Below are 26,153 nucleotides of genomic sequence, written 5' to 3'. Positions count from 1 at the left end.
GGACTGTAGCCTATCAGGCTCCTCCGTCCATGGGATTTTCCAGGCAAGAGTGCTGGAGTGGATTGCCATTTGAAGGGAAGCTAATTTACAGCCCCACTCATTGCTAAATACAGTGTGCAGCCCACCCGACCACGGAACTGAAGCACATGGGAAGCTGCCTAGCCCATCCAACAGCACTTAACAGAAAGCAAAATTGGTGGCCCTGTCTGGCCAGGGAATTCAGTACACAGTCTTGCCTTACTCAGGTCCCCAAAAACAAGCTGTACAAGCCCTGGGGCCTATTCTGCTGCCCTGCCAAGAAAGAGAAGCTAATTCATAGCCCCACCAACTGCTGAGTGTACTATAAGTCCTGAGCATCTAGTAATCCTGACCGGAAAACCCAGGAAACTGTGGAGCCCAACCTATAGCCTCACTTGGGGAGGAGGTAAAAGATCTGTGCACTGAAAACAACAAGACACTGATGAAAGAAATCCAAGAAGACACCAATAAATGGAAAGATAACTCATGTTAATAGATTGAAAGAACTGTTAAAATGTCCGTACTACCCAAAGCCATCTATAGATTCAATGCAATTCCTATCAAGATTCCAATGGCATTTTTTTCACAGAAATATAAAAAAAGTCCTAAAATGTATATGAAACCACAAAAGACACCACCCAGACAGCCAAAACAATCTTGAGAAAGAAAAACTGGGAGGGCATCATACTTCTTGCTTTCAAGCTGTACTGTAAAGCTATATTAATCAAAATAGTATGGTAGTGGCATAGAAACAGACACATAGGCCAACAAAATGGAATTGAGAGCCCAGAAGTAAACCCATGCAAGGGAGCCAAAAATACAATAGGGAAAAGACAATTATCTTCAATAAACAGTGCTAGAAAATTGGATAGTCACAGGTAAAAGAATGAAAGTAGACTTCTATCTTACAGCTCCACAAAAATTAACTTGAAATAGATTATAAAGATTTTAATGTAAGATCATAATCCATAAAATTCCCAGTAGAAAATATCAGAGAAAAACTCCTTGACATGAGCCTTAGCAATGATTTTTTGGTTGGACACCTAAAGCACAAGCAACAAAATAAATGAGACTACATCAACTAAAAAGCTTCTGCATGGCCAAAGAAACTGTCTACAAATTTAAAAGACAGCCTACAGAAAGGGAAAAAAGTTTGCAAACCATATATCCGATAAGGTGTTAACATCTAAAATATATCAAGAACTCATACAACTGAGTAGCGAAAAACCAAGTAATCCAGTTTAAAAATGGGCAAAGGACCCGAATAGACATTTTTCCAAAAAAAGATATACAAACCGTGAACAAGTACATGAAAACATGTTCAACATCACTAAATAAATCAATAGGGAAATGCAAATTGAAACCACAATGAGATATTACCTCATGCCTTTTAGAGTTGTTGTTCAGTCCCTAAGTTGTGTCCGACTCTTTGCAACCCCCTGGACTGCAGCACACCAGGCTTCCTTGTCCTTCAACATCTCCCAGAGTTTGCTCAAACTCATGTCCATTGAGTTGGTGATGCTGCTGCTGCTGCTAAGTCGCTTCAGTCGTGTTGGACTCTGTGACCCCATAGACGGCAGCCCATCAGGCTCCCCCATCCCTGGGATTCTCCAGGAAAGAACACTGGAGTGGGTTGCCATTTCCTTCTCCAATGCATGAAAGTGAAAAGTGAAAGTGAAGTCGCTCAGTCGTGTCCGACTCTTAGCGACCCCATGGACTGCAGCCTACCAGGCTCCTCCGTCCATGGGATTCTCCAGGCAAGAGTACTGGAGTGGGGTGCCATTGCCTTCTCCGCGGTGATGCTAGTGGTTGGCATTAAAAAGACAAAAGGTAACAAGTGCTCTGAAGTATGTATAGAAAAGGGATCCCTTGTGCACTGTTGGTGGGACTGTCAACTGGTACAGCCACTATGGAAACATTATGAAGGTTTCTCAAAAAATTCAAAATATGATTCAGAAATTCCACTTGTGGGAATACAGTTGGGGTCCACTTACACTTGGATTTCTTTTTCAGTATTAAATACTAAAGTACTACATGATCCACAGTTGGTTGAATCCACAAATGTAGAACCACAAATACAGAGGGCCAACTATAATGTTATACATGGATTTTTTTTTTTACTTCACAGAGGGTCAGCACCCCTAACCCCTCATACTGTTCAAGAGTCAGCTGTTTTATCTGAAGGAAATGAAAACTCAGGTTCATAGCAGCAATATTTACAATAGCCAAGACATGGAAACAGCCTCAGTGTCCATTGATGGATGGATGGATAAAGTTGTGGTGTGTGTCTGTATGTAGTATAGTGGATTATTACTCATCTATAGAAAAGAAATCCTGCCATTTGTGATAACATGGATGGACCCTGAGGGCATTACGTTAAGTGAAATAAGTCAGAGAATGACAAATACTGTATGATCTCATTGACTGATTTGTGTTTACCAGAGGTAGGGAGTATGGGGAGGGGAAATTGCAGAAAAGGGGTCAAAAGGTACAAAGTTCCAATTATGAGGTAAGTAAGTACTGGGGATGTAATGTATAATGATCACTATGGTTAACAGTGCTCTGTGCTGTATATGCAGGTTTTGAGAGTACATCCTATGAGTTCATCACATGGAAAAAAAATTTGTATCCATGAGATGATGGATGTTAACTAAGCTTACTGCAGCAATCACTTCACAATTTAAGTGAAATTATTATGTTGTACACCTCAAATGTATATAGTGCTGTATGTCAATTATATTTCAAAACTGGAAAAAGTTTTAAAAGGTTGGGAAGGTGAAAAATGTTTTTAGCAATCCAGTATAGAAAAAAAGGTTTCTCACATCAGTCACTTTGCATTTGTTTATTAGTAATGCCAAACATTTTTTATAGTTCATTTATAAGTCTTTTGTGAATTACCTATATGTGCCAAATGCTCATTATTTTCTTTGGGTTTGTAAGCTCTGTTATATACTAAGCTGCTTAGTTTGTATTTAAATGTTGCAAAAATTTTTCCCTTTTCTTCATTTGCCTTTTAGCCTTTTACCTTATTTCATAGTGATAGTGGTGTTTTTTTTTTTTTTTTTGAGGTATCAGTTCAGTTCAGTTCAGTCACTCAATCGTGTCCTACTCTTTGAGACCCCATGGACTGCAGCACACCAGGCCTCCATGTCCATCACCAACTCCCGGAGTTTACCCAAACTCATGTCCATTGAGTCAGTGATGTCATCCAACCATCTCATCCTCTGTCGTCCCCTTTTCCTTCTACCTTCAATCTTTCCCAGCATCAGGGTCTTTTCCAATGAGTCAGTTCTTCACATCAGGTGGCCACAGCATTGGAGTTTCAGCTTCAACATCAGTCCTTCCAATGAACACCCAGGACTGATTTCCTTTAGGATGGACTGGTTGGATCTCCTTGCTGTCCAAGGGACTCTCAAGAGTCTTCTCCAACACCACAGTTCAAAAGCATCAATTCTTTGGTGCTCAGCTTTCTTTACAGTCCAACTCTTACATCCATACATGACCACTGGAAAAAACCATAGCCTTGATGAGATGGACCTTTGTTGACAAAGTAATGTCTCTGCTTTTTAATATACTGTCTAGGTTGGTCATAACTTTCCTTCCAAGGAGTAAGCATCTTTTAATTTCATGGCTGCACTCACCATTTGCAGTGATTTTGGAGCCCAGAAAAATAAAGTCAGCCACTGTTTCCACTTTTTCCTCATCTATTTGCCATGAAGTGATGGGACTGGATGCCATGACCTTCGTTTTTCTGAATGTTGAGCTTTAAAGCCAACCTTTCACTCTCTTCCTTCACTTTCATCAAGAGGCTCTTTAGTTCTTCACTTTCTGCCATAAGGGTGGTGTCATCTGCATATCTGAGGTTATTGATATTTCTCCCGGCAATCTTGATTCCAGCTTGTGCTTCCTCCAGCCCAGCATTGCTCATGATGTACTCTGCATATAAGTTAAATAAGCAGGGTGACAATATACAGCCTTGAAGTACTCCTTTTCCTATTTGGAACCAGTCTGTTGTTCCATGTCCAGTTCTAGCTGTTGCTTCCTGACCTGCATACAGATTTTTCAGGAGGCAGGTCAGGTGGTCTGTTATTCCCATCTCTTTCAGAATTTTCCACAGTTTGTTTTGATCCACAGAGTCAAAGGCTTTGGCATAGTCAATAAAGCAGAAATAGATGTATAGAAGTTTTCAATTTTTATATAGCCAAACACTAATTTTTTTTTAATGGTTTCTTTCTTTGCCTTTATGCTCCCACACCCAAAGGTATTTCTACATCACGAATCTTACCATACCCCTCTACTGATTACAATCTTCCAGGGGCTCTTCTGGAGAAATCCATCCTCCTCCTGGTGCTCTAGCTTCAACTACTGTACCCTATAGGCACTGAGAGGTCCAGTCGAGCCAAGCAGTTATGCTTAGCACTGCCTACTTATCACCCTCTGCTTGGAAAGCCAGTCCCATAGGCTCAACGCCCCTTTCCACCCCTTCTTCCCCATGTCACTGAAGCCCCAGTTTGGATATGACCACCAAATTACCCTTTTCTTCCCCTTCTTGTAACAGCACCAAGTCCCCAGGGTCTCAGTAGTAGTTTGTAAAATGAAAAGCTCAAATGATAATAAGCAAAGTCTAAGAGGGCTAACAGGAGAATTGGCTGTCAGGGCCAGTTTAGAGCAGAGGCTTGGAGCAAGCAGTGGGGGGCTGAGGCTCTACAGGGAGCAGTGACGACAAACTAGAGCGCAGAGCCCAGGCAGCCTGGGGAGGACGCTCGGGCATGGGGAACAGAGTGCTCAAGGGCTGAGGCAGGAGGGCAGATGGGCAGGGGCTCGGTGCCAGGACTAGGTTCCCCAGAGGCTAGTGGACAGTGTTGCTGAAGAGCTTGGCTCTGAAGGCACCAGGCGGCAGTCCGCAGAGGTCCCAAACTGGGAAAGCCGTCTTAACCCCCCAACCTCCTCCAGCCCCATGGCTTCCTACACTGGGAAAGCCGTCTTAACTCCCCAACCTCCTCCAGCCCCATGGTTTCCTACACCAGCCGGCGGCATCAGTTTTCTTGTTTCATGGGCCAGAAACTAGTCACTTGATTCTGCTTCCTCTCACACCCCTCATCCCATCTGTCACGAGTCCTGTTGGCTCCACTTTCAAAATGGAGCCAGACCATACACCCGGCTTCCCTGGTGGCTCAGTCGGTAAAGAATCTGCCTGAAATGCAGAAGACCACCTGCTAATGCAGGAGACTGGGTTCAATCCCTGGGTCGGGAAGATTCCCAGGAGAAGGGAATGGCAACCCACTCCAGTATTCTTGCTGGGAAATCCCATGGACAGAGGAGTTTGGCAGGCTACAGTCCATGGGATTGCAAAGAATCAGACACCAGCGAGCGACTAAACCACCACCACCAAATACTGCTTGATTTCATTTAGATGACATTCTGCAAAAGGCAAAACTCTAGTGACAGAAAACACTTCTGCGGCCCAAGGCTGGGAAGTGGGGGGGTGACTACAAATGATCTCAGTAACTCGATGGTAGTGGTAGTCACAAAACTGAAGGCGTTTATCAAAACTCTCAGAACTGCACATTATTAAGTAACTGGAAATTGTTAAGTAAACCTTAATAAAACAACAGGAAAAAAACATACCATAATTCTAGCCATTTCTCACCATGCTCACAGCCATCATCCCAGTCCAGGGTGCCATCATCCTCTTGGGTTCTTACTGAGGGCTCTTCACTGTCCCCTGCTCCTGCCTTCGCTTCACTATCATCTGTTCCCAGCACAGCAGCCACAGGGGTCTCCTTTAAACCATAAGTCCGTGTTTTTCTTTTGCTCAGAACTCCAGAGCTAAAGGAACTCTCCAGAGCTTTCTCTACTCCTCAAAGGCCAAGTTTACAGCGGGCCACCAAGACCCACAGGCCACAGCCCTCTGTTACTCTGTAGAGACCTCCTCCTAGCCTCATGCATGCCCCTATTCACCCCCCTGGCTTGTCCCGCGACATGTACCGTGTGCTCCCTTCTAAGGGTTCTGTCTGGAATGTGCTTCTCCCTGATTTCCATCCCCCTGGTCCCCTCCCCATCACCTCTTTCAGGCCTCTGCTCGACTCACAGTTGCCGCCCATCCACCTCCCCGGGCCCCACCCCAATCTGCTAACCTCTCTTGCTTTTTCTCCCAGACCATAGTTTTGTCTGACATACTCATATTTTGTTTACTGTGCGATTCCTCTCTCCTCCCCATGAGGAGAGGGGTTTTTGCTGTGTTTCCCATGGCCCTTCCACGGGGCACATCACAGACAGCAGTCAGATTGGGAGAGGGGGAACAGGCGGTGAGATGGGGTGACTTCCAAGAACCAGCCGTGATAATAATCAGATGTGGCAGCATCCTCCTGCCCCAGAACCTCACTCAGCACCGCCCGCCCCCACCCCGGCCCCGAGACAGTCTGGGGGACACTGGCTGTCACACTAGCCTGTGTCTGTGTGTGCTCCGCCCTTCCTGCCTTGTTTGTTTCCCTGCCCCGCACATGGCTCCTTTAACACATGCCTTCTCTCCCTTCTCTCTCTAGAAGCAGATGTTCCAGGAGAGGAGCAACCGGATGTTGCATGCCTTGTCCCCGAAGCAGAGCCCTGTGAGCAGCCCCACAAGGAGCCGGTCTCCTTCCCGCTCCCCATCACCCACCTTCTTGTGGCTCCCGCACAAACCCTCGCCCCCCTTCTCACCTAAAGCCGCCTCAGCCTCCATGAGCAGCATGAGTGAGGGGGATGAGGATGAGAAGTAAAGGCGGCTGGCTGACAACCAGAGCCCCCGCCACACAAGAGCCCCCACCACATGGGATGGGTGGGCAGGGCGGGGGCATGGGGAACACCCTGGTGGGGGGAGGGCAACAGTCGCTGGCACTGCAGCTCAGCCCACGACATAGCTCCCCTCAGGACCAGCTCCCCCCTCAGTCTCCACTCTGCCCCAAACCCAGGCTCTGCATGGAGGTTTCCAGGCGGGCAACCTATACAGACCTTCTTAGCATCATCTAGAAGCACCCTATTTTAACCTTGCTAAAGAAAGAGGCAGAGTACCCCTGGGAGACTCGCACTGAGTGGGGTGTCTTCTGCTTTGGCCCTTACTCACACCCCCACCAGGTACACCACCCACAGAAGTGGCTGTACCCGAAGTCTGCTTCTTTCAGCTCCTAAGGGCCATGCACGTTGCCTCCCACCGCCCAAGCGCTGCCAGAATAAAGTTATTTCCAGTAGAGGTGGCACAGTGCTTTTGAAATAGTCGAGCTACAGACAAACGCCAGCCTTCTCAGTTTAGCCAGAGACCAGAGGTTGCAACGCATCAGCCCTTTGCAGTCTAGACCAAGCCTTGCTTTAGGCCAGATATATCCCAGGTCACCTAGTGTGAACCATAATTTCTCATGCCAAGGACAGTTCTTTCCAGGAGAATGCCCCCTAAGGCCTAGTGTCTTCTCCTGGCTGTACTCTTTCATCATTGGTTTGACTTCCTTGTTTTCTAGAAATTACCTTAGTCTGTGGGAAATGCAAGAGAACATCCTATAGACATATACACACAAGGAGCAGCTCTGCTTTGGCTCCGAGTTTAGCAGATGGTTGCTGTTTCCTGAAGCTTCTCCTTCAAGGACGCTGTCATGGAATGGCTTTCCCCATTTCTGACCAGTGAACAGTTCCTCAGACCTCAAGCAGCAGTTTGATGTCCCAAGCCACAAAGTATACCAATAGGGGGTGCTACCTGCACATATCTGTTCTATGTATGCTCCCAAGACGCCATCCAGGGTGTGTACCATATGCAACAAGTCAGTGGTGGCGGCATTTTATACTGTCCCCCTCTCCAGCTCCCACCCTAATACCCCACTGAAATCCTCAGTCTTCAGAACTACCTGCTTCCCTTGGGACTTGGGCACCTTGTCAAAAGCTCATCCTGCATTCCTGCAGAAATGTCGTCCCAGCCAAGAAATCGGCGGGTGGTGCTCATGGCCTCCCATCATCATTGCAGGTGGAGGCAGGCTCTGAGAGTTTCACTGAGCATGGTGGGAGCCTTAGCCTCTGAACGGGCCAGGCAGTCCTGTAATTACTCCCCGCCTTAGGCTTCAAGTGGGTTCAAGACGCTAAGCTTTCCCACTGAGGTGTCTGATGTTGCTATCTGCTAAGCACGGGTAGACGCGAGCAGGTAGAGGCGAGGGGTGGGAGCACACGCCTGGGTAGAAGTGGCATTGTCTGGCTGTGCCTTTGGAGCCAGGAGCCCAGAACAGTGACATGGGCAGAGCCCAGCATCCCTTGGGACAGAAACACTCCCTTTCAGAGGCCTTGTGAACCAGCCTTCTGGGAGACACATGGGGCAACCAAGGAAGGAAGGTGGCATGTCTTTCCCCTTGCATTGGGGTTGAACTACCTCCCTGCCCACCTGGAGAGAGTAGGCTTTGTTGGGAAGCAGAACCATGAGGCTCAGCTGGCTTGGGCACTCCCCTGTTCCTGGCAGTTTTTCCAGAGCTCTGTTGAGCATTCATGTGGGACAGAGAGCTGGTGGGAAGATGGCACGTGAGAAGGAAATTTCTTGCTGCCATCAAGGCCCAGAGCATTGCCTCGTGTTTCCACTGTGCCCCCCGGGCACACTGGCGTGTATGCCCCCGTCTCCAAGCACTGACAGGAGGCAGTGGCCAGCTGCACAAGGCAGTGGGAACGAGGGAAGAGAAAAGGAGAACGAGGGGCCTGGAGGGAGGAGAGAAGCTTCAAGAAAATCCGCATGCTTGACTCATGTGAGGGCCTCCCTCTGCAGGAGAAAAGTCTCTTGGGAATGCCTTTTCTGGTTCTAGGCTCCAGCCCAGAGCAGATAAACCCATGTTTACCTGATTCCTGCTCCGGAGCAAACAGCTTGGCATTGACGTACCAGGCGGCCCCTAACTTTGCAGGCCTTACACACCACACTGACATGTGCCGCCACTATGACTCCCATTCAGTGCCAGGGACAGGCCATCACAACCCACAAGCAGGTTCTAAGTCTCACCCCAGGCCCCCCTTCTGACCGTTAACAATACCTCCCCTCCCAAGGCTGCAAGATTAATGAGAAGGAATGGAGGAGTCTGCAACCCAATCTTTGATGCATCCTGGCCACCAGCTTCTCCCTGCTCCTCCTCCCCTGCTTGGGAGGAGATGCGGTGGCTGGCTGTCCACAGTCATGGCCCCGAGGGAGTTAAGGCTGGAATGGGAGTGGTACCAAGTGTTACTCAAGCTCGGAGAGGTAAGCAGAAATGCCAGAAAGCAAGGAAATGTTCTTTTGCCCTTGACAGGGAAGGAAGCTTCAGACTGAGGGCTGAAGGACAGCAATTTAGGTTGTGGAAGAAGGCAGGATACATGAAGAAGGGCAAGCGTGGGAGCACAGTGCCTGTCCACTCCCTTACAGGGGTCGCTCACTCCCTAACAGGTGAAGAAGGCAGGCCTCCTTTCACTGACAGCCAAGGTTAGTGGGTACCCATGCAGGTTGTGGGTTCCCCCTGCCCAGCTTTCCCATTTCAGCCCTTCTCCATCAGCTGTCTCATCTTCCTCCTGGGGACCCCAAAATCCAATGTTCACCAGCTAAAAACCCAGGGCAATTGTAACGTCAGAGTCACACTGAATGGCCCATTTCTGGCAAGCCAGCTCCCATGGGCCAGGACTTGGCAAAGGCAAAGGAAACCAACCTTAAGACGAGTGATCCTGAGACCCAAGTCTGCCTTCTGACCTGCTCTGCAGGGAAGATACACAGCTGCAGGACGGCCTGAGGTTGGAGTTACTGACCACCCTTGGTGGGAGGGACGGGAAGAGCGTGGATTCCTCCTCTCCATCTTGGGACTTATCAGCCAGGCACACCCCGGGGAGAGAGATGCAAGATGGCGATACAGACTCAGCTGAATCTGATGAGCCCGAAGGGAACAGAGATGTCCCTGTTCCCCAGGCATCCGGTCAGCACTAGTCTTGGCCATCAGATTTTTCTTCTTTTAACAAAAGAGCTCATGAGGCATTCTGCAACTTCTACTTCTCTCTGGATTTGAGTTTTTTTTTTTTCTGTGTGTCACTGCGATGTGTCCCGGGACAAAGCCATAAGAAAAGCATACATACTTCAGACTGTGCTATACATATAAGACAAGACGACGACAACTCTTCTGGGTTAAAGCACGACCTTACGCCCAAGCGTTTGCTCTGGTGCTGAATCATGCGAACTTCCGGAATCAGCCCCCGCCCCCTGGCACCCCTGCACCTCCCTCTCCGCGCTCCAAACCCACTCTTGCTTCCCAACAGGACATGGCATTCTCAACTTCTTTATAAATAAAGGGATGCAGAATTGCACTTTTCACCTATTGTGTTTATTAAAAGCGTGCTGCTGTGTGTTCCTACTTACGAGCTCTGGTGCAACGTGGAAAAGCAGAGGTGTAGCCACGGTCCTGCCTCCGCCCAGCTGGGCCCAGCCCTGAATGATGGGTCTGTTGTCGGGCAGCACGGGCGAAGCCTGGAGCTGCCAGCCAGTTCATGCCTGACAAGGGAACAACCTAAAGGTCCATTAACAGATGAGCAGATAAAGAAGATGTGGCATATATACACAGTGGAATAGTACTCAGCTGTAAAAAGAACAAAGTAATGCCATTTGCAGCAACATGGATGCAACCAGACTGTCATACGAAGTAAATAAGAAAGACAAATAGCATGTGCTATCACTTGTATAAGGAATCTAAAATATGGCACAAATAAACCTATCCACGAAACAGACAGACTCATGGACATAGAGAACAGGCTTGTGGTTGCCAAAGATGGGGGGTATGGGAGGGATGGATTGGGATTTGGGGGTTAGTATATGGATAAACAAGGTCTTACTTTACAGCACAGGGAACTATATCCAATCTCCTGGGATAAACCTTAATGGAAAAGAATATAAAAAATGTATGTGTGTAACTGTGTCACTTTGTTGTACAGCTGAGATTAGCACAATATTGTGAACCAATGATAATTCAATAAGAAAATACCTGGCTAGGATCACTTACCTGGAGGGGAGGTCATGCCGGGGACCCAGCCAGGACCCTGAGTTGTAGGCTCCGCTGCCAACTTGCTTTCTGACCTCTGTCAAAGCCCTTCACTTTTCTGACCTCAGTGTCTGCTTTTGTAAAATGAGGGGATTAGAGGAAATGGTTTCTGAGGTCTCCTTTGCCCGTAGAAGTCTCTGAATTCAGGAGCCAGGCTCCATGGTCCCCAAACTTCTCCAGCTATGATGCTGTCACTGAGGCACCATGACAAAGGGCTCACCCCTCGCTAGGAGACTGGGGAGCTGGCCTGGGGCCTCCACACCCAACCGCACAGGGGGCCACTTTCACACTGTAGCCTCTGTAGGTTCTTGGGTTCTACCCACCATCCTTACCTTGCCACCTACAGCTTTTCACCTGGGCCTGAACACTGGAGTGTGGCCATTTTGGCCTCTTCTCCATCTTTGGGGCAAAGCTGCTTTCATGGGCTGCTAGCAGAGATCAGAGAAGGCAATGGCACCCCACTCCCAGTACTCCTGTCTGGAAAATCCCATGGACGGAAGAGCCTGGTAGGCTGCAGTCCATGGGGTCACGAAGAGTCGGACACGACTGAGCGACTTCACTTTCATATTTCACTTTCATGCATTGGAGAAGGAAATGGCAACCCACTCCAGTGTTCTTGCCTGGAGAATCCCAAGGATGGGGGAGCCTGGTGGGCTGCCGTCTGTGGGGTCGCACAGAGTCGGACACGGCTGAAGTGACTTAGCAGCAGCAGCAGAGAGACTGGAGTAGTACTAAATCAGGATTCGAAAGGCCAGCAGATTAAGGCAGACTGTTGCTCTCAGCATTATGGTGGTGCCCTCCACTAGTGGAATCCAGGAGCTTCTATTACCTTCAGTGAGCTTCCCTGATGGTTCAGTGGTAAAGAATCCACCTACCAATGCAGGTTCAATCCCTGGGTCAGGAAGATCCCCTGGAGATGGAAACGGCACCCCACTCCAGGATTCTTGCCTGGAGAATCCCATGGACAGAGAAGCCTGGTGGGCTACAGTCCATGGGGGTCACAGAGTCAGACACTACTGAGCGACTAAACAACAACAATTAACTCCACTGGCATGGTCTAGCTCTTTGAAACAACAACAGTTCTAACATTAGCCTAGACTCTAGAAGAAATAGAACCGGGCCTGCAGGCAGCAAGGGAACTCATTTAAAGACAGAATACCTATCCTTCACACAGTACATGGCTTTTCCCACATAGAACAACTATGTCCTTGGCAGGCTGGATTTAGAATAACTCGACTCTGACATTGCTGTCCCTCTCCACCCCACACACATCGAACCACCAAAGATCTTTCTCTTTTTGTCCTTTGGACAAAGTGCCGAGGAAGCTGATCTTCAGTTCTTAGTCCTCAGCCAGTCCTTATCCTCCAGTGTCTGGCTATCCTCCCAGTCTGGCCCCTAGCCCTCCAGGACCTCACCTCCCACCCTCCTCACACACCTGCCTCTTCCCTTCCTTTCTTCCCTCCCACCCACAGATACACACATCTTTTTCCAACTAGCTGATTTTATTGTATTCAACATCCATATACCATGACGGTCTCAGATGTGTTCCTTTGTCTTTGACCATTTCTTCATTGCTGCTTCCAAAGACACAGCTCGTTCTAGTGCTCTGGCCCAGGCTCTGCATTTACTGTCTGCACAGGAAGTTACTTTGAATGGTTCGATTTTCCATTGCTTCTTATTCCTGCTCAGTGTGTGCTTATATGATTTTTCAGTTTGTGGTAACAGATGAATGTCATAGGCCTTATGCTTCTGTTAGATATTCTTGGATAAGAGGGGGATGATTGAGATATTTTTCTTGACTTCTTTTGAGGGGTCCTTTTTACTCTCATGTTTTCCTGCACCTGAAAAGGCATCAGGCCGAGTCAGCAGGACTTTGGTTTGGGAGAGGAGGGTGGGAATGTTACAAGAAAGGGGGCCTCCTGGGTAGAGACGGGACTTGAGGCAGGCATTTGTGCCTGGCAAGGGTAGGATAGGAGTCTTGGGGAGATCTATGGGGAGAAGAGGAACATGGGCAGGGTCATCTGACCTTGGTACTGTCTCTGGTCTTCGACTAACGAGAAGTCTGTTGTTTCCTCTTCTTTTTGATTCTTGGAGCTAGCTGTTCTGTTTGTGTTTTCTCCATTTATGTTAACCTCCTCAGGTATACAGATCTCATCAGCCATAGTTACACCTCTCACAGTGCATCCCAGGGCTCCTGACCTCTCTCTCTATACACCCTCCCCCAGGCAAAGGGGAGCCACACCCTTCAACCTTGTTCGCTCATCAAGGAGCTCCCCTAGCCAATAGTAGCCTTGCACCTTACAAAGCCCCACTCCTGACACCTCTGGGGGGGGTGGGCTGGGGGGAGGACAAGATCCTGTGGTTGGGGAAAAAAAAGGGTTATTTCCTCAGTACCCCTAAAGATCCATGCCTACGTGCCCTCCTCATTTCCCCATCTTCAATTATGGTGGGTCTCATGGCAGGGAGAAAGTGTTTTCTCCAAGACATTCTCCACAGCCACTCCCATTCAGTGGTTCATTCTGTTCTCTGCCATCCTTTACTATAACTTGCCATTGTGGATGTCTTACCTAAAATCCCTCCAACATAATGTGGCCTTATTTAATTATCTGGGGATATGGGAATCATTCCACTTTCCTCCAGCAAAGTTCCCTCTTGTGCCCATTTTTGTATGGCCCATGAACGAAGAAAGTTTTTGTTGTTCTTGTTTGATTCTACATCTTTATTTATAAATACTTATTTGGCTGCACTGGGTCTTAGTTGCAGCACATGGGATCTTTAGTTGTGGCATGTGGGCAAACGGCATAACAAAACTCATGCTTAAAAGTAATTAGCCTCCAATTAAAATAAATAAATTAATATAAAAAAGAACTCAAGTAAAAACTTGAAAATAAAGAACCAATAAAATCTGAATATATCATTAAGAGCATAAACATCAGCAGGTGCTAATGGATCTTTATGTTAGGTCCTTTACTGCCATAACTTATCCTTTCAGTTCAGTCACTCAGTCGTGTCCAACTCTTTGAGACCCCATGGACTACAGCACGCCAGGCCTCCCTGTCCATCACCAACTCCCGGAGCTTGCTCAAACTCATGTCCATCGAGTTGGTGATGCCATCCAACCACCTCATCCTCTGTCATCACCTTCTCCTTCTGCCTTCAATCTTTCCCAGCATCAGGGTCTTTTCCAAGGAGTCAGTTCTTTGCATCAGGTGGCCAAAGTATTGGAGTTTCAGCTTCAACATCAGTCCTTCCAATGAATATTCAGGACTGATTTCCTTTAGGATTGACTGGTTTGATCTCCTTGTAGTCCAAGGGATTCTTAAGAGTCCTCTCCAACACCACAGTTCAAAAGCATCAATTCTTTGGCGCTCAGCTTTCTTTATGGTCCAACTCTCACATCCACACAGGACTACTGGAAAAACCATAGCTTTGACTTAGATGGACCTTTGTTGGCAAAGTAATGTCTCTGCTTTTTAATATGCTGTCTAGGTTGGTCATAGCTTTTCTTCCAAGGAGCAAGTGTCTTTTAATTTCATGGCTGCAGTCACTGTCTGCAGTGATTTTGGAGCCCAAAAAAATAAAGTCTGTCACTGCTTCCATTGTTTCCCCATCTATTTGCCATGAAGTGATGGGACTGGATGCCATGATCTTCGTTTTCTGAATGTTGAGCTTTAAGCCAACTTTTTCACTCTCCTCTTTCACTTTCATCAAGAGGCTTTTTATTTTCTCTTCACTTTCTGCCATAAGGGTGGTGTCATCTGCATATCTGAGGTTATTGATATTTCTCCCGGCAATCTTGATTACAGCTTGTGCTTCATCCAGCCCGGCATTTCACATGATGTACTCTGCATATAAGTTAAATAAGCAGGGTGACAATATACAGCCTTGACATACTCCTTTCCCGATTTGGAAGCAGTCTGTTGTTTCATGTCCAGTTCTAACTGTTGCTTCTTGACCTGCATACAGATTTCTCAGGAGACAGGTAAGCTGGTCTGGTATTCCCATCTCCTGAAGAATTTTCCAGTTTGTTTTTATCTACACAGTCAAAGGCTTTGGCATAATCAATATAGCAGAAGTAGATGTTTTTCTGGAATTCTCTTGCTTTTTCAATGATCCAACAGATGCTGGCAATTTGATCTCTGGTTCCTCTGCCTTTTCTAAATCCAGCTTGAACATCTGGAAGTTCATAGTTCATGTACTGTTGAAGCCTGGCTTGGAGAATTTTGAGCATTACTTTGCCAGTGTGTGAGATGAGTGCAACTGTGTGGTAGTTTGAACATTCTTTGGCATTGCCTTTCTTTGGGATTGGAATGAAAACTGACCTTTTCCAGTCCCATGGCCACTGCTGAGGTTTCCAAATTTGCTGGCCTATTGAGTGCAGCACTTTCACAGCACTTAACAGAGTGCCTGAAGAACTATGGACGGAGGTGCCATAACTTATATTCTAGGAAAAAAACCACCATATTGATTGAATGTCAGCTGCAGTTGACCAGATGTGGGAAATTTAAGAAATGTTCAAAATAGGGTTGACTTGTTTCCTGTGAGCAATTTTTACTCTCCTCACCTTCATAGTCTTTCTTGCAAGGCAGCAAAAGGCATTAATTTGGAAGGTTACTGTACTCTCTTCATAGAAGCAGTGTTCTGATGGAAGGAATAGACAGAACTAAGATACTTGATATGTAACCTTCTATTTTAAAAGAATGAATCCATACCTGAAAGAGGGGTTACTTGACCTTTTCCACAGGGACCTTGTCAACTTCTTAGACTTGCAAATAAGCTTGTCACTCTAGAATTTCCAAGTTCAAAGAAAACCTGTCATCTTCTGCTATACACATACATGGATGTGACTCATTAGCAGGACATGACTCATTACATAGCTTGAGGTGATAACCAGACTTTGTCTGATAATCCTGTTCCACTGGACAGATGTTGACAAGATGCCATTCACTGGCCTGACCATATCAGTACATTGACACAACTGAGTCATCTTTTCCCCATATCTGGTACCCAGGGATTAAGGACGGAGGAAAGAAGTTGAAGAGGAGTGTGTGTTAGTTTCTTATTGCTGTAACAACTTCAATGACCTAAAACAACACAGGGGTGTTATTTTACAGTTCTGGAGGTCAGAGGTCAAAAGTGTGTCTTCCTAGACTAAAATGAAGGTGTTTGCAGGGCTGCATTCCTATCTAGAAGCTCTAGGGGAGAATTCATTGTCCTTGCCTTTTCTAGCCTGCATTCCTTGGCTTGTGGCCCCCTTCCATCCTCAAAGCCAGCAATGACCAGGCCAGTCCTTCTCACATCGTATCACTTTGACACTCCTTCTGTCTCTCCCCTCTACAAAGAGCCCTTATGATTATACAGGCCCACTTGGATTATCCAAGACACTCCCCCTATTTTAAGGTCACCAACAACTTTAATTCCTTCTTGCTAGAAAACAGAATACACTCCCAGGTTCTGAGAATTGGGATGTGAACTACTGCATCCATCACTGTTGTTGAAATCATTAACATGTTTATTTTGTTTGAGCACTAGCAAATTCTGTTTGGACAAGAATGCCAGGAAAACAATAAGAGTAGCATTAGCTTAGAGTTTCTTGCACAGCAAAGCTGCTCAGTTGCCTCAAATCCAAACTGACAAGGCCTTTTCTCTCTTTTTAAGTATTTTCCAATTACCTGTTAAATAGAACATCCATGACCCTAGGCCTGCTCTGTGCCAGGGAAACAGGATTTGCTGCTGCCAGAATTTGAGCTATTCTAGAGGCTGGTCTGTGGTTGGCACCTGATCAGTGGTTTTCAATCCTGTCACACCTTAGAATCTCTTAGGGAATTCAAAAGACTTCCCAGACACCCTCTGATGAATTCAAGATGGTGCACAGGATTGGAGATTCTGATGTGGTCAGGTTGAGACCCTCTGGCCTCTAGTTAATACTTCACCTCAAGGAACAAAGTGAGTCTCTGAGATAACTGGATTCACAGAGGCTTAAGATCAATGCCTTTTGTAGCAAAGATGAGCAGTGATGCACTGAGCAGCTGTAACAGGAAAAAGTCTAAGATATCCTTCTGTTATTTTTTTTTAATCCAAAGAGAGACAATTATGTTGATGAAAGTATCATCAGTAGGCAGGGGGCAAAGGGTTCATTTTAAGACCTACATTTAAAAAGGACAAGGGCACCACCAAGCACCCAGCCCAATGACTGGTGAAAAAGGGTACTCGATGTTAATTTTAAAAACTCAACAGCGAGTAATGGCTGCATATAGCTACACTGTCCAATATGGTCACCACAAACCCCAAGTGGCTACTAAAATTTAAACAAATACCAATTAAAAATTCAGTTCAACTACCCACATTTCAAGCATACAGGTGGCTGCTGCTGCTAAGTCACTTCGGTTGTGTCCGACTCTGTGTGATCCCATAGACGGCAGCCCACCAGGCTCCCCCGCCCCTGGGATTCTCCAGGCAAGAACACTGGAGTGGGTTGCCATTTCCTTCTCCAATGCATGAAAGTGAAATGTGAAAGTGAAGTCGCTCAGTCAAGTCTGACTCTTCAGGACCCCATGGACTGCAGCCTACCAGGCTCCTCCATCCATGGGATTTTCCAGGCAAGAGTACTGGAGTGGGGTGCCATTGCGGCCATATTGGACAGCAAAGATAGAGAACACTCTCAACCTCACAGAGTTCTAGTGGTGGGCAGGGGTCTACAGCAACCCTTCCCAGAGGCAACCCCTCCTACGCGATGCCTCATGATTTATTCATGTCATCAAAGAGTACATCTCGGTGTTATTATGATGTGAACATCTGAAAATACCAGCAGATAATCATTTGTTAACATTCACCGTTGGAAAGAATTTTGAAATGAAGGACAGGTAAGTAGAAATGGACACTACAGTACAATGCTCTGCAGCAGTTTCATGAACCACAGACTCTTGAGTGGGGGGTCTCTGTAAGTTTTAAACCATACTTACCTCCTGAATTCAAAACAGGGCAGGAGTGGCTGCTACAAAAATGCTCTTCCCCAGTTGTGAATGATGTCTTAGCACAGTGACTGACTGTTGGTAAAATACAGATGGACAATTTAAAAATTCTGACTCAACTGTCACTTCCAAGAGGCAGTGGTTTGGGCAAGATACAGCACAACATGAAGCAGGTGATCAGGAAGTGCTTCCCATTTTAGGTTGTAAACAGAGCCCTATAACATCAGACCCAGCAAGAACCTTAGAAGCAGGCAGTCCAACTCCCTAACAGATGAAGAAACTAAAGCACAGTTAACAGCTGGCTGGTAGTGGAACCAAGGCAAACACACTGATGTCCTGACATTAACGCTCCCTAAGAATCATTCAAACCCAAGTTTCTCACCTTAAACTTTCCAGAAGTTTTGGTTTTTAGTGATGAATGCACAGGACAGCAGTTATATGGCTCTCAAATTTTAAAAAGACACCCATTCACCAGTGAATGCATAGTAAAATAGTGACACATTGGTAAAGCCCACGGAGACTCTGTCTCTTATTCAGTAAGGACCTCATTTCAGCCAAGTGCCCTTGGAGGCTCTGGGTTCTCTGGTGTCAGTGCTGCACCAGCTGCTCAGAAGAGACCGTGGAACCCACAGCTCTTTCATTGAAAATTTCAAGTTTTCTATCTTCTGCATGTTCTGTATGGCAAAAGTTTCCAACTTACCTTTTAAAAAGAATTCCCCTGGGGGATCTGTTAAAACCAAGATTTCAAGACCTCCACACCAGAAAATCTGGATCAGTAGAGCTGACCCAGAGCCCAGGAATCTGCATTTAACCAGCATCTCAGGTAGTTCTAGCATAGGTGGTCCATGGCCAGTCAAGCCCAATTTCCCCAGGACAGCCCTGGTTTACACCTGTTGACATGGCTTTTATAGCATAATTAGTAACTGTGCTTTCTCACAGTCAAAAGTGTCCTGGGTTGTGAAGGAGTCCTTGGGCTTAGAAAAGAAAACAACGGTGTCAAATGCCCTTTTGCTGAATCATCTAACTTCGGGGAAAACAAAACCGAACTTTAAGTACCGCCCTGATGTTCCAGGCCGGTTGCATCTACCTGGGACTTATCACCCTCTGCTCAGAAACCTCCCACCCACTACATCTGCCTGGGACTTATTGCCCCCTGCCCAAAACCTCCCACCCCCTGTTCAACTGCAAATGCCATCTCAACTAAAGATTAGCCAAAACCTCCAGCCTGACTAACATTTCCCTTATCGCTTCCACAAACCTCCCTTTAAATATGAAGCCTCCCTGATTCCTCGAACTCAACCTGGTCGTTAGACCATCTCCCCTCCTTGCCTGAATAAAGGTAACCTACCTTGGTTGAGGTCATCTCTCCTTTTCTGCCTCGGCCCAAACTATACCTTACAGCTTGGCCAGTATCTTATATTGGTCCCTTTCCTCCAATCCTTGGATAGTATGAAAAATACCACTATAACATATGGTATCTTTCATAATAACATAAGATTTACTGTTAAAACTGTTAAGCACTTTCTTTGCCAACAGGATGCCCCCACAACCCCCTCCACCCGCCACCACAAAGGTCAGTTCCATGATCCCTGCCACAGAGAATCCGAAGGACCTGTTTTCCCTTTGAGTGATGGTAAGAATTTTAAGAAGGCCTCTTGTCCATTCCCAGCAACTTGCCAAGCTGCTTGGTGCTGTTCACGTACTGGGTTTCTGACACTGAAAGAGCAGAAAGTGGCGCTTACCGAGGGGAGTGATGAGACTTCAGACAAGAGCTCAGGAAAGGACCACACTGACACTCAGGGAAACATAACCACCACTTTATTGTTCAATGACTGTGTACAGGACTGCCCACGTGCTCCAGGACTCGTCTGGCTATGACACACACCACAGATGGCTCCCCGACTGATGGGGGACATTATCTGAGCCACACACTTCCCCAGTCATGTTTTTCCAACCATCACAAAAACAAAACCTCAAACCAAAGTCATTCTTCACTCGTGACAGTGTGTACCAGCCAGGCCACAGAATAGCACAGAACACAGAGGGCCGGGCTTCCCTCTACAAACCATGAGGCAGCTTGTGAACCCTGGAAACACACGTACATTTCTCTGCAACCAAACTGACCGCTGCTCAAAGCCAAGCAGGTCAGATTTGGACTTAGGGGCACAAACATGGTAATGAACTTTCATTTTATATATACATTACTCTTCTCTTGTTAAATCAGCTCACGTTCTCAGTTTAGACATTGTTCATGAGTTAAGCAGTGATGATTTAAAAAAAATCAGCCAAGTGACTTTACATTTCAATGCAACATTAAATTTGTTCACAATAGTATATTCTACTTCACATTGACTTTTCTTTCTCGGTTCAAGCACTTCGTGAGTATTCATAACTTGTATTCTAAATCTGGGAAATATTGACATTACAAGCACTCGTGTACTTTTGTAAGGATGTGAACTTAGAGCAACAGATGGCATGATGAGTATATAAACCCGAAGCAGCAATCACAACCTCATCTGACTTTAACACCAAGGAACCCTGCAGAGATTGGGGTCAGCCAGGATGCTAATGGGGTAGGGTTCACTCTCTTAAAACATGTGTCATGCTGTCCGGTACTGACTTGAGCAGCCTAGCCGTTTCAGCAGAGTGGAGCATTTGATTCCAGTGCAGCACGGTGAGGACAGAATAACAACGGTGACAACAGAAACAAAGAGGCAACCGAACTGGATTCCTCCGACCCTGAATGCAGCCAACTTGCATTTTTAAAGTGCTTAAACCTTTATACCTTCTAGGTAAACCTTGCCTTGGCTGTTTACTCAGAGCCAAGTACTTAGTTTGGTCTAGTTTAAAAAAGAATCTTAAGCACATGCACAACTTATTGGTCAAATTCACACGCCAGCATGAACAGGAATTTAAAAGAGTAAGGCATCAAAGGACTTGACATACATTTTCCCCAAGAGTTACAAAGGCAGGTAGAGAAGAAGGGAGCAGATACGGGATCGTGGCTAGCATCTATTTTAGGTTTTATACTGGTTGTGACAGCCGTCGGCACACACCAGGCTGCAAAGCCTGCCACCCAGCCTGGTTCCTTGGCAGTGGCAGGTGGTCCCGTGTTTTCAGATCCCTACAGGCTTCAGTTGTAATGACTCTAAAACATTTGTCCTAATTAAACATGGCAGACAGTGACCTCAGCGGTGTTTTAGGTAAAAGTGAAAGTGAAGTCGCTCAGTTGTGTCCAACTCTTTGGGACCCCACGGACTGTAGCCTACCAGGTTCCTCTGTCCATGGGATTTTCCAGGCAAGAATACTGGAGTGGGTTGCCATTTCCTTCTCCAGATCATCTTCCTGACCCAGGTATTGAACCCGGGTTTCCCACATTGTAGGCAGACGCTTTACCGTCTAAGCCACCAGGGAAGTCCTAGGTAAGGAAGTTTTAGGTAAAGGCACAGGCCAATTCTTAATGTAAATATAATGTCTTTAAAAATACTGACTGAGGTTTCTCATGGATATAAAAGTTCAAATGGCAAAAGAAAATGGAATTTAGAAGAAAGCGGTGCCATGATGCATTCTCAGCAGCAATGTAACATTTTATACCCATTCTGCCTGTTTTTGCCAACTCTTGATCACTGTCCTCGTACATCCAGCATGGCTAAACGGCAAATGTCTGTGACTTCCAATCATGGCATGTATGAAGAGCCAAAACAGAACTGAATGTTAAGAGTCATTTTTTTCTCAAAAAGAATCTCAAGGTAAGACTATTTTAAAACATTAAGTAGTTCTGTTATTAATAAGCATTCCATTCAGAATGTGCCATTTTCAACCAATTTGGAATGCAGAGATAAACTGAAGAGCCATTAAGCTGCTCCTAAGTGCTAGGATTAGACATTTCTTTACTTGGCTAACTACAAGGCGAACACAGAGCTTATATCTTTGACATTTGTGCTGCTTTGGCCCATTTGCAAAAATTAGCAGGCCACTTGGAGGTTGTCAAAAGTTAGAATTATCTAACAGAATGTGCTTTTAAGTGAAATTTTGTTATCCCAAAAGGATTCAATTCCAGTGGGAAACAGAATCTTCAGTGAAAAGTCAAGAAGCAAAATGATCAAACAAAATCAAAATGCAGGGTTCTTCTATGAAAATCTCAGAGAAGAGCGATAAGGAGGTCTTTATACCTACTACACAAAGGACTTTTAGGTGTCCTTTTATTATGAAAAAGCACATCAAATCTGAGTGCTGATAAGGATGGAGTTCAAGTTTCTTGGGTAACCTTGTGTTCCTGAGATGACAACACGTTTCAAACTTTAGTAGTTTAGACGAGAATGATCAAATCTGAGCACACCAGGATAGACTTCCAGAGATATCCATGAGGAATCTTATCAAAGGCTATTCCCTGAGACAGGCAAGGGTAGTGAAAATGTAATTCTGAGTACAAAAAAAAAAAAAAAATACAACTTCTAAAATCAATTTGATCTCTCTCTCTCTCTTTAAAGCAATTGTTAAAATTAGTTGGCATATTAAAGAATGCAACAATAATTCTTCACTTCTGGAAACTATAACATGAAAAAGTTAAGCAGACTTAATGGAATCCTCAAATGATGAGAACTTTTAAAGAATGCAATCGCAATTTTGTACTTTTGAAAAATGTGATGTGAAAAACAAATCCAAAATACTTCTCTATGTAAATTAAAGCTTCAGCCAGGTATTCAAAATTAAAATGATTTACATAATCCACTATACTTTTTTTTTGGTAATTAACCTTCCTGAGGCTGATTTTGCTCTTAGTGTTTGCTTAACTAAAGTGCCTAATAAAATTTCTACAGAATATATTACCCTCTTCATAGATGAATATTATTTTGAACTACAATCTGACAAAAATCTAACTACATTTAATTATGCTTGATTAATCCAAATGTCACTGAGAGATTTATAGAATAGAGAAATATTTTACATGTTAAGTTCATCCTCTTTTTCACTGCAAGCTTCCTGGATCCACTATTACCACAAACCTGCGACTCAGTTCTCTAACATTTTTTTTAAAATCCCACCAAAAAAAAAAAAAAATCCCACCAAAAATAACTAGACCACGGGACTCCAGACATCAAACTCTACTGCTTATCCTTTTCCAGAGATGTGCAGACTCCACCAAAGACTTAAGTCACCGCTTCAAATTGGGAAGCAAGCCAGCCCTGTGGAGACAGCAGTGCTGGAGGGAAAAGAATAGAGACGAGGAGTCGTCAAACACGAATATGCGTTTATTAAATGCTGCAGAGTCTTAATGTGAGATAAGAGCTGGGCTTTCTTTTAATACAGGCACTTAACTGTATCCCACTTTCGAAGGCTTTCAGTAGTGATGCCCTAAGGTGCTTTCATTCATATGCAAACGCACGCCTAGCTACCCTCCCTAGAAACCAGCCGGGCAGGTTGTCAGAAGACCTCCTGAGTGTCCTCCTCAGCTCTGAGGGAGCGGGATCTCTACCGAGAGCCCCCCACCCCCGCCCCAAGTAGCTACTTGCGCCCCAGCTCCACTGACCCATCACCGACATCCTGGGCAATTCAAGTCCAGGTTTTAGAGATACATGAAAAGGCATAAACAAAGGTTTCTCAAGGATTTCAGGACCTTGATATTGCTGTCCTTTTATTTTCTTCATTTGGGGGGCGGGTGGGGGGCACGGGTTGAACACCACGGAGGCCAATTTGCAGACTTGAGAGGAAAGCCTCCTCGGCTAACCCTCTCCCCCGCCTCTCAGACCAGTTTGCCAGTGTTCCAGACAGTCTTTCCTCTTGACAAGCGGCATCACCCTCCAGAGGCTAGAAGTGGGAGGATCTGGTTTCGGTCATGAGTTCTGAAGTTCTGCAAAAACCCATCTGGGGTGTGGCTTGGCCTGCATTTCCGTTGTGAGAAGACAGCGGCCCACACCATCGGTGCAATGTGACGATCGAACCTGGCTCACGCGCCCACCACTCCCCAATGGCCACCGAGACAAGGAAACGCCAATGGGCTCAGCCTGGACGCAAGGCAGCAGAGCCAGGCTGGGAACACGGCCTCTCCAGATGCAGAGGAACACACACAGGAGACAGGGTGTCAGGGCCCACCGATGCCACCTCGTTGAACAAACACAACCATACCATCCGTGAGGATGGAAACGCTTGCAGGGTTTTGTGTCCTCCCCCCTCACCTGGCCCTTGACAGCCCCTTCCTGCCCTTTTCTCCCAACTATACTAGAAACTCTCCCTGGTGAGGGTCTCGTCTGACTCGCCCACCTGAACGTGGGCTCGAGAGGCTGGGACTCAGCCTGCTGTCGCCACGGCGTGTGCCCAGCACTGGGCATTTCAAGTGCATGGGAGACACTAGCTATTTAAAGGGAGGAATGAACACGGCTTTCCTTTCCATGAATCCTCTTTCCACCCCCTTCACTTCCTTCATCCCTCACATGTGGACACATGATCCATGCCGCGCTTCACACCAAGAGGGAACCAGAGCTGAGACCCTGAATTGAGGGGAAGGTGGTGGCCAGGGCAGAGTCGGGCACACTGAGCAAGACTGTCACCCCTGCTTGTGGATCGTGTGCTTGGCTGAAGGAGGAAAGTGTGCCTAGTGGGATACGTGGTCCGCTGAGGGAAGGCGGCTTCAATTCTACAAACAGGCCAAACAAAACACTCAACCTGTGATCACCCTGTAAATGCACTTTCGAAACACCAATTTGTGTGACAGCAGGTCCCAGGCCTATGAACCATCCCAGTGTAGACTTGTGAATATCAGCAACCATCCTGATGAGGAAAACTTAATGCCTTTCTATTTCTTAATGAACCATTTTTTGAGATGGGTTGCTGAAAAGACAAGTAAGACAACCTGTGTCACAGTAAAAGCTCTCATAGGAACACCTCTCTCAGTCAGGCAGTTCGACTAGCAACCTGTTAGTAAAAAAAAACAAAAACAGTTTAAACTTCTCTTGATAACAACTGATTATCTGCTAGTTTGAAATATTCTATCATATTTAATGAACTAATAAATCTGTCAATGGCTAGTCACTTTTGAAGTTCATTAAAACGTCATCTGCCCTCTTGTTTTCAAGCCAGAAGGTACTGATCTCTCTAACTGATGGACCAGGAACTCAAGGTAAAAGCTATCTTTTAACAAAGAATAAACAAACATCCGGTATTGATGAAGTTATTAATGGTCCCTTCCTAGCTAGCGGCATGGCTTCCATCTGCTGACTAACATATAGCTTATGGTTGGGAAGGACATTATCGTCAAAGTCAATGTTTAAGCACCTGGACTGCTGGGAAGACGGCAGAGTAAGTCCATGTTTATATACGTGCTCCTGCCCTTCAACACACACATCCAAAAGCTGAAGAGGAAGCTGTCTACGGGGAAACTAATAAAAGCCACCACGCCATACCAAGGACTCCAGGGAAGTGTCTGACAACTAAGCTAGGGACTCATGAGAGAAGGCTTCTTCAATCTGTCAAGCAGGCCACAGTTGCTGGGCAGTCGCTGAGAAGGGACTCGACCAATTATCTCTGAACTTGGAGAAACAAAGCCTGGTGGTGGTCAGGACAAGCCGAGGGCGCGTTTCCCCCAAGCAAACCTAGGAGGGGAGGTTGACATCTCATGTGCCCCATCTGTTTGAAGAGGAGACCAACAGTAACGCTGGAGCTAAACACACAAACGCTGACTACAGGTAATCTGGCGGAGCAGAGGCGCAGACCCTCTGAACTTGAGGGGGCGACCTCTAGTGGAGATAGGGAGACTCGAGGGGACTGTTGAATGCCCAGCCCAACGGCAGAGCATTCAACAGTGCCCATGAAGGCACTCCGGGAGGCTTTGCTTCCCCCCTCCTTCCCCCGCGTCCAGAGAACAGAATGGAAAACAAAGACCGCCTCTGCCCCCACACCCCATCAGCATCCAGCCTGCCAATTTCAGGGCTCAGGTGATCAAACGCGTTTCACTTGAAAAAGGAGGAGTTCAAGGACAACTTATTCATACTCTTTTTGGCAGACAGAATTGGTCCCATGCAAAGACCAAAATAATAAGCAGAAAAAGCCATCGCGATACTTGTGCAACAATAAAAGAGCAAAATGACACAGAAGAAAAGGAATGAAAGAAGCAAAAGATAGATAC

General features: G+C 46.1%; 1 protein-coding gene across 3 annotated transcripts in view; it reads left to right on the top strand.

The window, feature by feature from the left end:
* Positions 1 to 10,339, top strand: part of PCYT1B (phosphate cytidylyltransferase 1B, choline) — a 148,626-nt gene extending 138,287 nt beyond the window's left edge. For all 3 annotated transcript variants that reach the window (XM_025276004.3, XM_025276003.3, XM_025276005.3), the window contains exon 8: positions 6,564 to 10,339. In XM_025276004.3, the coding sequence (XP_025131789.1) occupies positions 6,564 to 6,776 (213 nt within the window). In that variant the 3' untranslated portion in view covers positions 6,777 to 10,339. The remainder of the gene's footprint in view (positions 1 to 6,563) is intronic.
* Positions 10,340 to 26,153: the final 15,814 nt, after the last annotated feature.

This window comes from Bubalus bubalis, chromosome X (genome assembly GCF_019923935.1).
Source record: "Bubalus bubalis isolate 160015118507 breed Murrah chromosome X, NDDB_SH_1, whole genome shotgun sequence".
Lineage (NCBI taxonomy): Eukaryota > Metazoa > Chordata > Mammalia > Artiodactyla > Bovidae > Bubalus > Bubalus bubalis.
This window is presented reverse-complemented; position numbering and strand designations above follow the sequence as displayed.